The following is a 13056-nucleotide window of genomic DNA, read 5'->3' on the forward strand; positions in this document are numbered from 1 at the left end:
TTAAAGCTAGCCGGAAAGAATCATCCTTAAAAAAGCTTTTAGAATAATTAATTCCAGGGTGCACTCCTAGAGATTCTGATTCCACAGGTTTGGGGTGAGGAATCTATTTTTAAAACACTCCTTGGATGAAGTTCTAGTACACGCTCTAAAATGCTAAACCCTGAAAACACTATGCTAAGTGGAAGAAGTGTCAGTCACAAAGGAGCACATATTAGTCACAAAAGACCACATATCATATGATTCAATTTACATAAAATGTCCAGAATAAGGCAATCTAAAGAGATAGAGTATTAGTGGTTGCCAAGGACTAAAGGGTTTGGGGGAAAATGGTTATGAGGTTTCATTAGGAGATGATGAAAATGTTCGAAAATTGATTGTGGTAATGGATGCACAATTCTGTGAACATACTAAAAAACCATTGAATTGTACATTTAAATGAATTATATACAATGTGAATTTCATCTCACTTAAGCATTTTAAAAAAAAAAAAAGAAAAACACATTCTTTGGAGCAATTCTGCTGGTCAGTCAGGTCTGGTTAGCATCTGACTTCTCTCTCTGAAAATCTGCAGACAAGTTCAGGAATATATAGATCAAGACATTAAAACACAGTTCATTTTACTAGCTGTGACACTCTGCAGAAGTATCTGTAACAGCCTTGCAAAGGTAGACAGGAGACAAAAGGAAAAAAATACAGCCATTTCTTCAAGGACTGAAAGTCCACCTCCCACAAAATAGGTTGTAGGATGGAGAAGCAATATATACTTTGAACAGGAGCCTAACTACAAAGCTTAGAGTAACTTTAATAATACTACTTGATCTTTACAAAGTTCATTCAATTTTTATATCAAAACTGCTTCTTATATAAAAAGCATTGTCTCTTCAGTTCATTGCTAAATTTGCTAGCTACATAAACATCCTGAAGTTTCTAACTCAGCAAAACCAGATAATACGTAATAGGCCTTTTAAGATCCATCCAAATAGTCAAAACTGGGAATAAATTTACAAACGCCAAAAGCCTAACAGTATGTAAATGTATATATATCTTCCATCTTCTTTACTATGTTGTCAGTTTCTCAAGAAATCCATAGGTTCTTCATCTTTATATCTCCCATAGGAGTATCTTATAAATTACTAATGCTAAATGGGTGGTGAAATTATTCTTAGTTCAGGAAGTGCTTTAAAATATTCAGAATGGAGGCTCTAGCAGCTAGATAAAGGAGGGAGGTTTGGTTAAAGAGTTTCTCCATCCAGGAGCAAAATGTATCAAACATTTGTTACCTTCTGAACTAGATATTTCTTCTAATTCTGTATCTCTTGCCCTCATCCAGTATGGCAAAAAGAAATTAGTGATTATGACACATTCTCTCCTAAGCAAATAGAAGATTATCATTAAGAGTGCTCTAACAGAGAAATTTTCTTTTCTTTTTAAAATAAAATTAAACATTACTATTACCTGATTGGCTCAGACGATCATAGGCCATCATTTCCACCAGATTTTGTCCAACTTCTCCTTTTATTAATTTAATCTTTGGTCTTGGAACCTGATAATTTTAGAATCAAAAGTCCTTTATTTAGTGATACCCATATTTTAATAGTAAGATGTTCCTTTCTATTACATTGTGATTTTTTGATGACAAAACAGTTAACCAATGGTTAAACTAAGTTGGGAGTTGCAGTTTTCCATTGAAAAAAACTGAAGAGGGAATTCAGATAATATGTAAAAAGTGTCTACAAAAACTAACTTCTGAGGAATTACTTTCTACTACAAAAGCATCTTTGCATGCCACACTATATATAGCACCTTTTCAAAAAGTATGGATAATATGGGATACCACTGGGATAAGGTGGGACAACCAAAGGACTCCAAGCCACATCCTATGAAGAGCTGAAAAATGAGGAACAGAATGACGAGAAAATACAATAGCTCCCTTCAGATAAGAAAGTTATCTATTAAAAAGTTTGTTTTTAAATAGCACGAAAAGAAAAATAACATCAAGAGGTAACAGGTTTGAGAAGTGCTATTTTACTCCACATAAGGGAGCACCCAAGACCCAAACCATCAAAAATGCATTGGGCTATATGGTGAAAGTAGTGAATGTTCATCATTGAAAATATTCAATCACAGGCAAGGGCCACTTACTAGAGATATTCTAAAAGTAATACAGGGGTGGCTAGAGTAACTGCTGTTAAATTTCAATTATTTTGGTAGTGAGGGTTTAGTTTGGTTCAACTTCTGTGAAGTCAGAAAACCGGCAAAAGCTCTAAATTATAAATGCATAGATACACTTTGATTCTTTTTTCAAGAATTTACTTTACTCATAAATTTAAAAATGTGAAATGGGGAGGCTCAGCGGTTGAGGGTCTGTCTTCAGCTCAGGTTGTGATCCCTGGGTCCTGGGATTGAGTCCTGCATCGGGCTCCCCGGAGGGAACCTGCTTCTCCCTCTGCCTATGTCTCTGTCCCTCTCTCTGTGTCGCTCATGAATAAATACATAGAAATCTTTAAGAAATAAAAAATAAAAAAATAAACATGTGAAATGTCACAAGTTATTCATTAAAGAATTATTAGAGGTAGCATAGCAAAAAAAAAAAAGTAAAAGGAAACTAATGTCTTGGTTTTGTGAAGCTGGTTAAACAAACAAACAAACAAAAAGACTAAAACTATGATACATCCATACAATGGAATGATATGCAATCATCAAAATAAATGAAGATGCAATACTCATGCTGTCTTTTCTATACTGACATGGAAATATCACCAATATTTATTTCATGAAAATAAGCAAAGGAAATAGGATGTACAGAATGCTGCTTTCTGGACCTTTTAAAGGGGAATGGGAGAGTATGTGCTTATCTATTTGCTTGCATAGGCATAAAAGTTTCACTTCTTGAAGAACTCACAAGAAATTAGTATCATTAGTTCCTCCAGGGAAGAGAAGTAAATGACTAAACAGAAGCAGGAAGGAGTTCTCACAGTATACTCTTCTACACCACTCGAATTTTAAACCTATGAATACAATCACTTCTTCAAAGAAGTTACTTCTTTAAAGGAAATATATTCATGAATCTAAAAGTTTCTGATTTTGAATTTTAAAAACATTACTTTGACCTATGCTTTTAACCACAAGTTTTCTAAACATGATGGTAAATTGTCTCTGAAGATGTTGAAGAGCACACAAAATGAGAAACAAAATGTGACATTATTCTTTTTGCTTTCAAACTGAATTCAATTCATAAAACTGGCCCCTTTTACAGCTATCATTTGTGACTAAATAGTTATGAATCCACTCAGTCATATCCCAAGTCAACATTTCCTCATCAGAATTAAACAGTTTCAAGAGAGACTTTAATTCCTAGCTGAAATGCAGATAGACTAATAATACAGCATTCCCCTGATCAAGAGTCTAAAAAAAAATCCTACCATTAAAAAAGCTGCCCTAACATGATTTAAGGACTTCCATGCCAGTCCATGCTTCCCCTCTAAGTTTATAATCATTTGATAATTAAGCTTTATAAACACATAATAATCTAAGCATCTAAGAGGTCTCATTATTTATCCATTCAATGGAAATGTGTGGAGAGTAAAAGAAATGAGGTAGATGTCTATGTGCTAAAATGGGACAAGAAAAAATGAAATAAGATACTAGACAGCAGAAAAAGTATACTTTCACTGAGACAAAAGAGTTTTAAAAAGTAAAGATGGGATGTAGATTATGCTTGCATATGCTGACAAACTTCTAAATAACAAAAAATCGGTAATATTGTCTTGTGACTAAACAGTCAAGAAGATGGGAGTGGTTTGAGAAAGAAATTTACTATTAAAAAGGATCAAAGTTTAAAACAGTTGACTGTATTAACTTTAAAAATCATGTATATTTGGGCAGCCCAGGTGGCTCGGTGATTTAGCACCACCTTCAGCCCAGGGCATGATCCTGGAGACCTGGGATTGAGTCCCACGTTGGGCTCCCTGCATGGAGCCTGCTTCTCTCTGCCTTGTGTCTCTGCCTCTCTCTGTGTCTCTCATGAATAAATAAATAAAATCCTTTTTTAAAAATTAAAAATAAAAAAATAGGGCAGCCCGGGTGGCTCAGCGGTTTAGCACCGCCTTCAGCCCAGGGCATGATCCTGGGGACTAGGGATCGAGTCCCATGTCAGGCTCCCTGAATGAAGCCTGCTTCTCCCTCTGCCTCTCTCTCTGTGTCTCTCATGAATAAATAAAATCTTTTTTAAAATAAATAAATATTAAAAAATTAAAAAAATAAAAATCATGTATATTTTAAAAATTTAAGATTCCAGTTTCCATTAAAAATAATGTCACCTACTTTAAGATTCTTTAAAATAATAATCTAAGAACCTTTTAGTGCCTACATAAGTTAGCAAACTTCATTAACTTCACTAATTTTCACTAATACATATAATCTTCATGAACCTAAATGCTCCTGCTGTGCAAATAGGAACACTTAACCTTGTGAGCTGAATATCAAATGTTAAAAAAAAGATCAATACAATATAAACTAGAAGGAGCCTTCCCTAAAAATAATTCTACAGTGAATCCTCTTTACTTTCCCTCAAGAAAAAGATAGTTCTCTAAAACTACCAATGATTTTTATAAGCCAGGCTTTCATTTTTTAGCAGACTGCTTATTTCTTCTCATTTTGGAATTAATGTAGGGTTCACTAAAGAAAACACTAAAACTACAAAAATAGAGTGGGAAGGAATGATAGCCAGCATCTCATCATCTAAAAGTAATGGTTCACATTTTGGCATATTTCCTTCATATCATGTTCTATGTATAAAAAAAGGAATCATGTTTCCAAAAATATACTACTATATATTATATATAATGATATTAACATATGTGTTTCAATTAACATTGAAGTGCTTGTGACAAAAACAGTCTTCTATCACAGCTTATGTAACCATCCCCAAAATTTACTTAATTAGGTTTCTGTGCAAGTTACGCATGCACATCTTTTTTTTTTTTTTTTTAATTTTTATTTATTTATGATAGTCACACACACACACAGAGAGAGAGAGGCAGAGACATAGGCAGAGGGAGAAGCAGGCTCCATGCACCGGGAGCCCGACGTGGGATTCGATCCCGGGTCTCCAGGATCGCGCCCTGGGCCAAAGGCAGGCGCTAAACCGCTGCGCCACCCAGGGATCCCTGCACATCTTTTTGAATCAAATTTTACCCATCTTTGAGATTATCTCCTTATTACAGGTTCCCAGAAATGGCAGAATAAAGATCAAACTCTTCACAGTAGTCTTCCAGTTAAAGTCATAGCAATAGAGACTGACACCAGCAATGTATCAACATATCTATTTCACCTCATTAATGCTGTGTACATCTTGTTACTTTCCACCTAACAAATTAACTATTTTGACTTCAATTCTTCAGATTTATTAATAGTTCTAATATATACCAGGACACACCTCCAAGTGAAATACAGCAGTCTCACAGTGAAATATCAACCAAAACTAGAAAAAACTTACCTGAAATGCTATGAGATAGCACAATGTGGCCAGTTCAGAGAGAGCTCGCCATTGCACTTCACTATGCTGACCCATCTTCAAAAGTAGAGAACCAGCATGCATGTAGAAATGTCCTTTTACTTCTAAAAAAGTAGCTGAGAGCTCATCATTTCCACCCACACAAGATTTCACAGACTGAAGAGCACTATCAAAACTGCAATATTAAATTATTAAACAGGTATTAAACCCATTGCATTGTGAATAATCATGGTTTCATGAATTATCATCTTCCACAAACTAATACTCCTTATTCTCTATAAATTATGAATCATCTAGTGTTTATTTTTATTCAGTATACTTTCTATACTTCAAGCTTAACCTCTAGAAGGTCTTAATCCAGTTACTACAGCCCTCTAATCACAGAAAAGATATAAATCAAATGACAAATTTATGGACTATGATGAAATTTTCATAACTGACCACAATAAAGATGGAAAACTAAAATGTTTTCTAGTTTATTACTGACCATATGGTTTCACTATTTAATTCAAAGTTGAAATTTCTCAAATTAGACATGTCATTCTCAAATTATAAATAAATAACTGATAAGATATTTAAGTTATCAATAACTGCTCTTCTTACTACATAGATGACTACAGGCCTAAATTGTATTTCTCATTATTATCTGTAAATGTACTATTAGTGCTTCTAAATCCAAATGGTGAAACATGTAACAGAAATGTGAAGCATGATTTCTAAGTAGGTTTATATGAGGGGAGTTCTAGGAACCCCTAGAGTTTCTCAAGACCAATTCAGGGTATCTGAGAAGTTTAAATTATTTTTATAGTACTACTGAGAAATGGTCTTTTCCACCCCCATTTGCTCACACACCAAACATGTTTGGGTATATAAGTCATACAAAAGAAAACATCCTAAATTTTTTCTAAAATAATCTGAAAGTTAAAATGGTTCTGGATACCGCTCTTACCCTACCACCTTAGGACACTAAGAAATTCTTCAAGAAAACTACTCCACTCTCTAACACCCCAAATATCAAGTAAGGAACAATTACTTTTAAAAACAAATGGACAGTCTAAACTAGGGATTGACAACTATTTCTATAAAGGGCCACATACTATTCTGGCTCCACAAGCATATAATCTGCCACAGCTGCTCAACTCCACCACTGTAGCATATAAGCAGCCATAGATAATACGGAACAAGAGGCACAGCTGTGTTCCGATGAAAGTGTATTTACAAAATCAGGCTGTGAGCCATATCTGGCCTACAAGCTCTAGTTAACTCCTGCTCTAAACTAACATTTTTATACAAATCCAAGTGATGCTTTTGTTCAGTGAAATTTATTTTAATAAAGTGGAGCTATGGTCCTTGAAATCAAAATTTAGAAAAACAGAAAAATCATACATTATATTTTAGTTATCTTGTTTCTAAGCTAAAACGTTAGGAGTGTTCTGAAATACTAGTGATGCTAACTGCTTCCACTACTACAACATCTGACAGATGGAAGTCTATTTTGATTTTCACTCAAGATTATACCGCCTTTGAAATAAAATGTGAAATAGCAGAACATTTTCAGAACTATGAAGTATGCCAAAACTGGATACATAACTGTAATAATTTAATAAAATATGAACAGTAACACAATTTTCTAAAAATCAAAGTCCTACAAAACCAATTGTAATATACAAAAGAAATAAAATTCCTCCCAAGTAGTTTATCGTATTGTTACCCCTAGGTATGTTACAGAAACAGCAAAGCTGTAAAGATGTTCAGATCAATGAACTGAATCATTACCAAAAAAAAAAAAAAAAAAAAATCTATAATTGACACTGAAGTACGTTCCTTAAGTCAACATACCTTTCCAATAATTCTCTACTTTCCTGCACATCTCTAGTGGAGAGCGTAAGAAACATAAGGTTAGCATAGGCCAGAAGTAAGTCTTTATTGGTAGTTTGCCAGTTACTTTTATCAGACTCCAAACACTGTAAAGACTCCAGATATTCCTATTTTATGGAAAAAAACACTCAATTACAAAACTTTATCAAGCATTAAAAAATTAGTTTTACGCCTATATATTCCTTTACCCATTCCCATTACTCATAAAACCATAATGATTTTTACGTCAGCCTATGAAAACACCAAAGAGATATATATATGTTTTATTTATCTCTAATCTTCCCATCATAAAATTGAAAGTATCCTAGTAAAAATTTCATTTCACAGTTGCTATGCATAAAGGAAAGAAATTTAAGTCTTAGCACCATTTAAGTACAAAATGATGTATATTAATTGTCTACATAGAAGTACAGAGACCCAAGAGTTTTTACCTACCTTAAGGGTCTGTACAACACATGAATTCCATTCTAAACTTGAACGCAAAGCTATGTTTTTCTCTGCCTTATGGCAGTGGCCCACAGCATCCTTCAATCTGTTATTTGAGCGATACAGTTCTACTAGTCGAATGTTCACATAGACATCATCAGGTCTTGCATAAAGTTCCGACTGAATCAAGTCAAGAAGTTTATTCCATCCATCTTCACCTTTGCAGTCTAACAGCTGTTCCTATTTTTAAAAAAGCATCGTTTAGAAAAACACCTGTCAAGTTTAAAAACATAGCAGTTCTGATGAGCACCACTTCACTGTGTCTAGTTTTAGTAAATTACCAACCAGAAGTACCAACTCTCATGGAAGAGAGCTGTTTCCAACCCAGAAGCTAAACCTCAAGAAATTTATGTGGAAAGAAACATCTGTGATTATAGCAATGGTTCCCCATATACACCTCACAGACCGCAAGGACTATTGCCCCACATCTCTATACACCCCAGTCACCACCACATGCCTAGGCCTCCCGAGTCAAACCTCATACCAGGGTCCTTATCCTCAAACTGTTCTGTTCTTCCCTAAATTTGACTCAATCCTCTACTCTTTCGGCTCCCACTCTAAGCTGCTGCTGTTTTGCAATTTTCTCAGTCTTCACCATCTAGCCTTAACTAAATGGAATATTATATTGATATAAGCTCTGTTACTTCTCTGCCATGGTGGCCTTTTCTCTGCTAGTCTACATACAAATAGAGGAAGTGGGGTTAGTGGCTGCTCACCTCCAAATCATATCTCCCCACACATACCTGTTTATAATCCTGTTTTCCAAAGGACATGCTATCCAGCTCTTCCACTCATTCCTGCTCATGAGCAACTAGAATAAAACACTCTTCCTTCATTCCTAAAAGCTCTCACTAGTATTAACAATTGAGAGATGTACAAAGATATATAAGTAGCTCTACTCAGTTCTTTAATTGCCTCATCTCCATGGCTTTGCTCTACATTCCAGTCTCAGCCATCCATTTAGCATTGTCTTGGGTCTTCAGAATCTGTACTTTGGTCATACCACTTAGATCACTATACCTCTCTTACTCTTTCATCTCTCTGTGGGTACACAGACCTTCAATGCCACATATATTTGTCACTACCACATGGAAAGAAGCTTTATTCAATTACTGATATCACCAGGTTTTTAATTTTCCATATAACATGTATTTTCCTTCTCTGCCAAGCTAAAGTGTCGTAATTTCCAACATCCATAATTACTGCTTGCTCACAGATCCCCTCAATTAATTCCCTCTACCTTTCCATAGAAGAACCCTACAATCTGCTTTCCCTGTGCCTATTACACTAACAGTTGAGCAATAGGGGGTAGGGCATCCAGGAATTTGGCAGAGATCACAAGCAGGGTGACTAACTTTCAAATTAGTTAGTTAATCTCAAGTCTCCAAACTGGTAATGCCTAGAACAAAATTATACTTGACCTCTAATATACAAATTCTCCATTTCCTAAGGCACCTGGGTGGCTCAGTGGCTGAGTGTCTGCCTTGGGCTCAGGTCATGATCCCAGGGTCATGGGATTGAGTCCCACATCAGGCTTCCCACGGAAAGCCTGTCTCTCCCTCTGCCTATGTCTCTGCCTCTCTGTCTCTCATGAATAAATAAATAAAATCTTTAAAAAAAATTCTCCATTTCCTGAAAAGGTTAATTCATGATCATCTTTCCTCACATTTCCCACACTTTCCACCCTTCACTGCAAAAACTGAAGCCATCACTCCAACTTATACTCCCCTTCTCCCTGCTCCCTCCACACAGCAAAGACCAAAGCTCTCCATTAGTGCTGTTTCATTGCCCTCTCCTTCACTAATCTCTCTCCTTCTCTCATTATCATTTCAATAAACTTACACTTGGTCTTTCTAGATCTTAAAAAAAAAACCCTACACTTCACTTATATTTTAAAAATCTGTGGGGCACCTGGGTGGCTGAGTCAGTTGAGCATCTCTTAGTTTCAGATCAGGTCAAGATCTCAGGATCATGAGATTGAGCCCTGTGACAGGCTCCATGCTCAGTAAGGGATCTGCCAGAGAGTCAGTCTCTGGTCCTTTCTCTCTGCCCCTCCCCCCACTCACGTTCACGCTCTAACATAAATATTTTTTAAATTTTTTAAGTAAAAGATCAACACCTTCATGGGTGCTTTTGAAAAACTCTACTCTCGTGTTCAAGAAAAAAAGCCCTCTAACCAATATTTTCATTCATTAAAATAAATACCAAAAAATTATTTACCTTAAGTAAGCCTTAAATTTTAGGAGAAACAGAATTACTCTACTAAACAGTTTTAAGTCTCAAGTATTTCAATTTCAAAAAATGGAAGAAAAAAATCAAATGTAAGAAGGTTTAACTTTAGACAACAGTGTATTTTTTTTAAGTGTAATTACTTATTTAAGTCATCTCTACACCCAACATGGGGCTCAAACTCACCACCCTGAGAACAAGAGTTCACATTCCTCTGAATGAGCCAGCCAGGTACCCCTAGAGACCAGTGTCTCTAAATTTACTAAAGAAAATCAACATCTTTGAGAAGAAGCATTTTACAATACAAGAAAAATAAACTTCTATCTATCTTTATCTATCTATCTATATTCCTTAATGTCATTGTCATCAAATAATTTCCTTATTGGCTTTGACAATCCAATTTATGTTTGAGACTAACACAAAGACAAGGTAAAGAAATCTACACTTAGACCCGACATTATAAATTAATATTTAAAACCCAATTGATGGGATCCCTGGGTAGCTCGGTGGTTTAGCGCCTGCCTTCGGCCCAGGCCATGATCCTGGAGTCCCGGGATCGAGTCCCACATGGGGCTCCCTGAATGGAGCCTGCTTCTCCCTCTGCCTCTGACTGTGTCTCTGTCCCTCTGTGTGTGTGTGTGTATCCCTCATGAATAAATAAATAAAATCTTTAAAAAAAAATAAAACCCAACTGATTATGGAAAGAAGAAAACTTGATGTTATTACTAGTATTTATCTCTAGGGTTTTAAAAAATACTTTAGATTTTAAAATCTGTGCACATTTATTCATATGAGATTTCTAATAGCCAAAAACTGGGAACAACCAAAATGTTCACCAAAAGTAAATGGTTAAACTGTGGAATACATCCATACACAAAAATACTACTCAGCAATAAAAGGGATCAAACTACTAATACACCCAACTTGGATTGATCTCAAGGGCATTATGCTGAATTAAAAATTTCAAAAGGCCACATAATGCATGATTCCACTTACATAACATTTTGAAATTACAAAATTATGAATATGGAGAACAAATCAGCAGTTGCCAGAGGATGACAAGAAGAAGGGAGTGGAGAGAACTATAAAAGGGATAGCAGGGCAGCCTTGGTGGCTCAGCAGTTTAGCGCAGCCTTCAGCCCAGGGCATGATCCTGGAGACCAAGGATTGAGTCCCACGTCAGGCTCTGGGCATGGAGCTTTGCTTCTTCCTCTGCCTGTGTCTGTGTCTATGTCTGTATCTGTGTCTCTGTCTCTCTTTCTCTGTCATGAATAAATAAAATCCTTTAAAAAATAAAAAAATAAAAGGGATAGCATGAGGGAGAGGTTTGTGATGATGTAACAGTTGTGTACTTTTAACTGCAGTGGTGGTTTACCCCAATCTACACATGTGATAAAATGAAAAAACTATCCACACATATTATACCAATATCATTCCTGATTTTGATATTGAACTATACATTACATATTCACAGAATCTCCTTGTATAATCTTTGCCACCTCTTATGAAAAATATAATTATTTCTTTTTTTTTAATATAATTATTTCAAAATAAATTCTACTGGGGCGCTGGGTAGCTCTTTGGGTTAAATGTCTGACCTCAGCTGAGGTCATGATCTCAGGGCCCTGGGATCAAGCCCTATGTCAGGTTCTGCACTCAGCAGGGAGTGTGCTTGTCCCTCTTCCTTCAACCCCCACCATGTTTGCTCACTCTATCTCAAATAAATAAAATCTAAAATAAAATAAAATAAAATAAATTCTACCCAAAATATGTATAATGGGGGTGGGGAGCTGTTAAAAACAATATACAATTGACTCTTGAACAAATGTTTGAAATGCACAGTTCTGCTTATATGTGAATTCTTTTTCCAACAAATACAGTATGATACTCTATAAATATATTTTCTCTCCCTCATGATTTTTAACATTTCCTGTTCTCTTATTTTAAGAGTAGGAATACAGTATATAATACATACAATACACAAAACAAGTGTTAAATAAAATAACTGTTTATGTTATCAGTAAAATTTTTAATCAAGAGTAGACTATTAAAGTTTTTGGGGAGTCAAAACTTATAAGCAGAGGCTCCTGGCTGGCTCAGTCAGGACAGCATGTGACTCCTGATCTTGGGGTTGTTTGAGCCCCATATTGAGTGCAGATATTACTTTAATAAATAAAATCTGGGCAGCCTAGGTGGCTCAGCGGTTTAGCGCCACCTTCAGCCCAGGATGTGACCCTGGAGTCCCAGGATCGAGTCCCATGTCAGGCTCCTTGTAAGGAGCCTGCTTCTCCCTCTGCCTGTGTCTCTGCCTCTGTGTGCGTGTGTGTCTTCCATGAATAAATAAATAAAATCTTTAAAACAAAAAAAAAAATTAAAAAACAAAATAAAAAATAAAAGTAAAAAAAAATCTTTGGGACGCCTGGGTGGTTCAGCGGTTAAGCCTCTGCCTTCAGCTCAGGGCGTGATCCTGGAGTCTCGGGATTGAGTCCCACATCAGGCTCCCTGCATGGAGCTTGCTTATCCCTCTGCCTGTGTCTCTGCCTCTCTCTGTGTGTGTCTCATGAATAAATAAAATCTTTAAAAAAAAAAAAAAGTAAAAATAATAAAAAAAAATCTTTAAGGAAAAATTATATGCATATTTTCAACTGCACAGGGGGTTCATGGCTCCTGGCCCCAACATCATTCAAGGGTCAACTACACACTTAAAATTGTTTACCTAGCAAATTTTTTTTTATTGGTACTAAAGCCTTTACTGTAATAAACCAAATATATTTACAATTTATACAAATGTTTAACCTTCAACAAAAATACAAAAAAAACATTTCACAAGATGCAAAACCAGGAAACAAGTTCATTGGAGACACTACTGCTCTACCAAGCACAGAACGTGAGGGGAACTGCAAGGAACAGAAAGGTAATCTAGGCAGATCACACAGAAAGGAAAGAAC

The 13056-nt window shown here is 35.7% G+C and overlaps 1 protein-coding gene across 5 annotated transcripts in view; it reads right to left on the reverse strand.

Annotated features, from left to right (window-relative positions):
* Positions 1-13056, reverse strand: part of LOC144323892 (E3 SUMO-protein ligase RanBP2) — a 92649-nt gene that overhangs the window by 39384 nt on the left and 40209 nt on the right. For all 5 annotated transcript variants that reach the window (XM_077914842.1, XM_077914840.1, XM_077914841.1 and 2 more), the window contains exons 5-8: positions 7829-8059; positions 7355-7500; positions 5498-5690; positions 1456-1543 (exon numbers count right to left, since the gene is read on the reverse strand). In XM_077914842.1, coding sequence (XP_077770968.1) covers positions 1456-1543; positions 5498-5690; positions 7355-7500; positions 7829-8059 — 658 coding nt within the window. The remainder of the gene's footprint in view (positions 1-1455; positions 1544-5497; positions 5691-7354; positions 7501-7828; positions 8060-13056) is intronic.

The sequence above is a fragment of the Canis aureus genome, chromosome 11, assembly GCF_053574225.1.
Source record: "Canis aureus isolate CA01 chromosome 11, VMU_Caureus_v.1.0, whole genome shotgun sequence".
Classification (NCBI taxonomy): domain Eukaryota; kingdom Metazoa; phylum Chordata; class Mammalia; order Carnivora; family Canidae; genus Canis; species Canis aureus.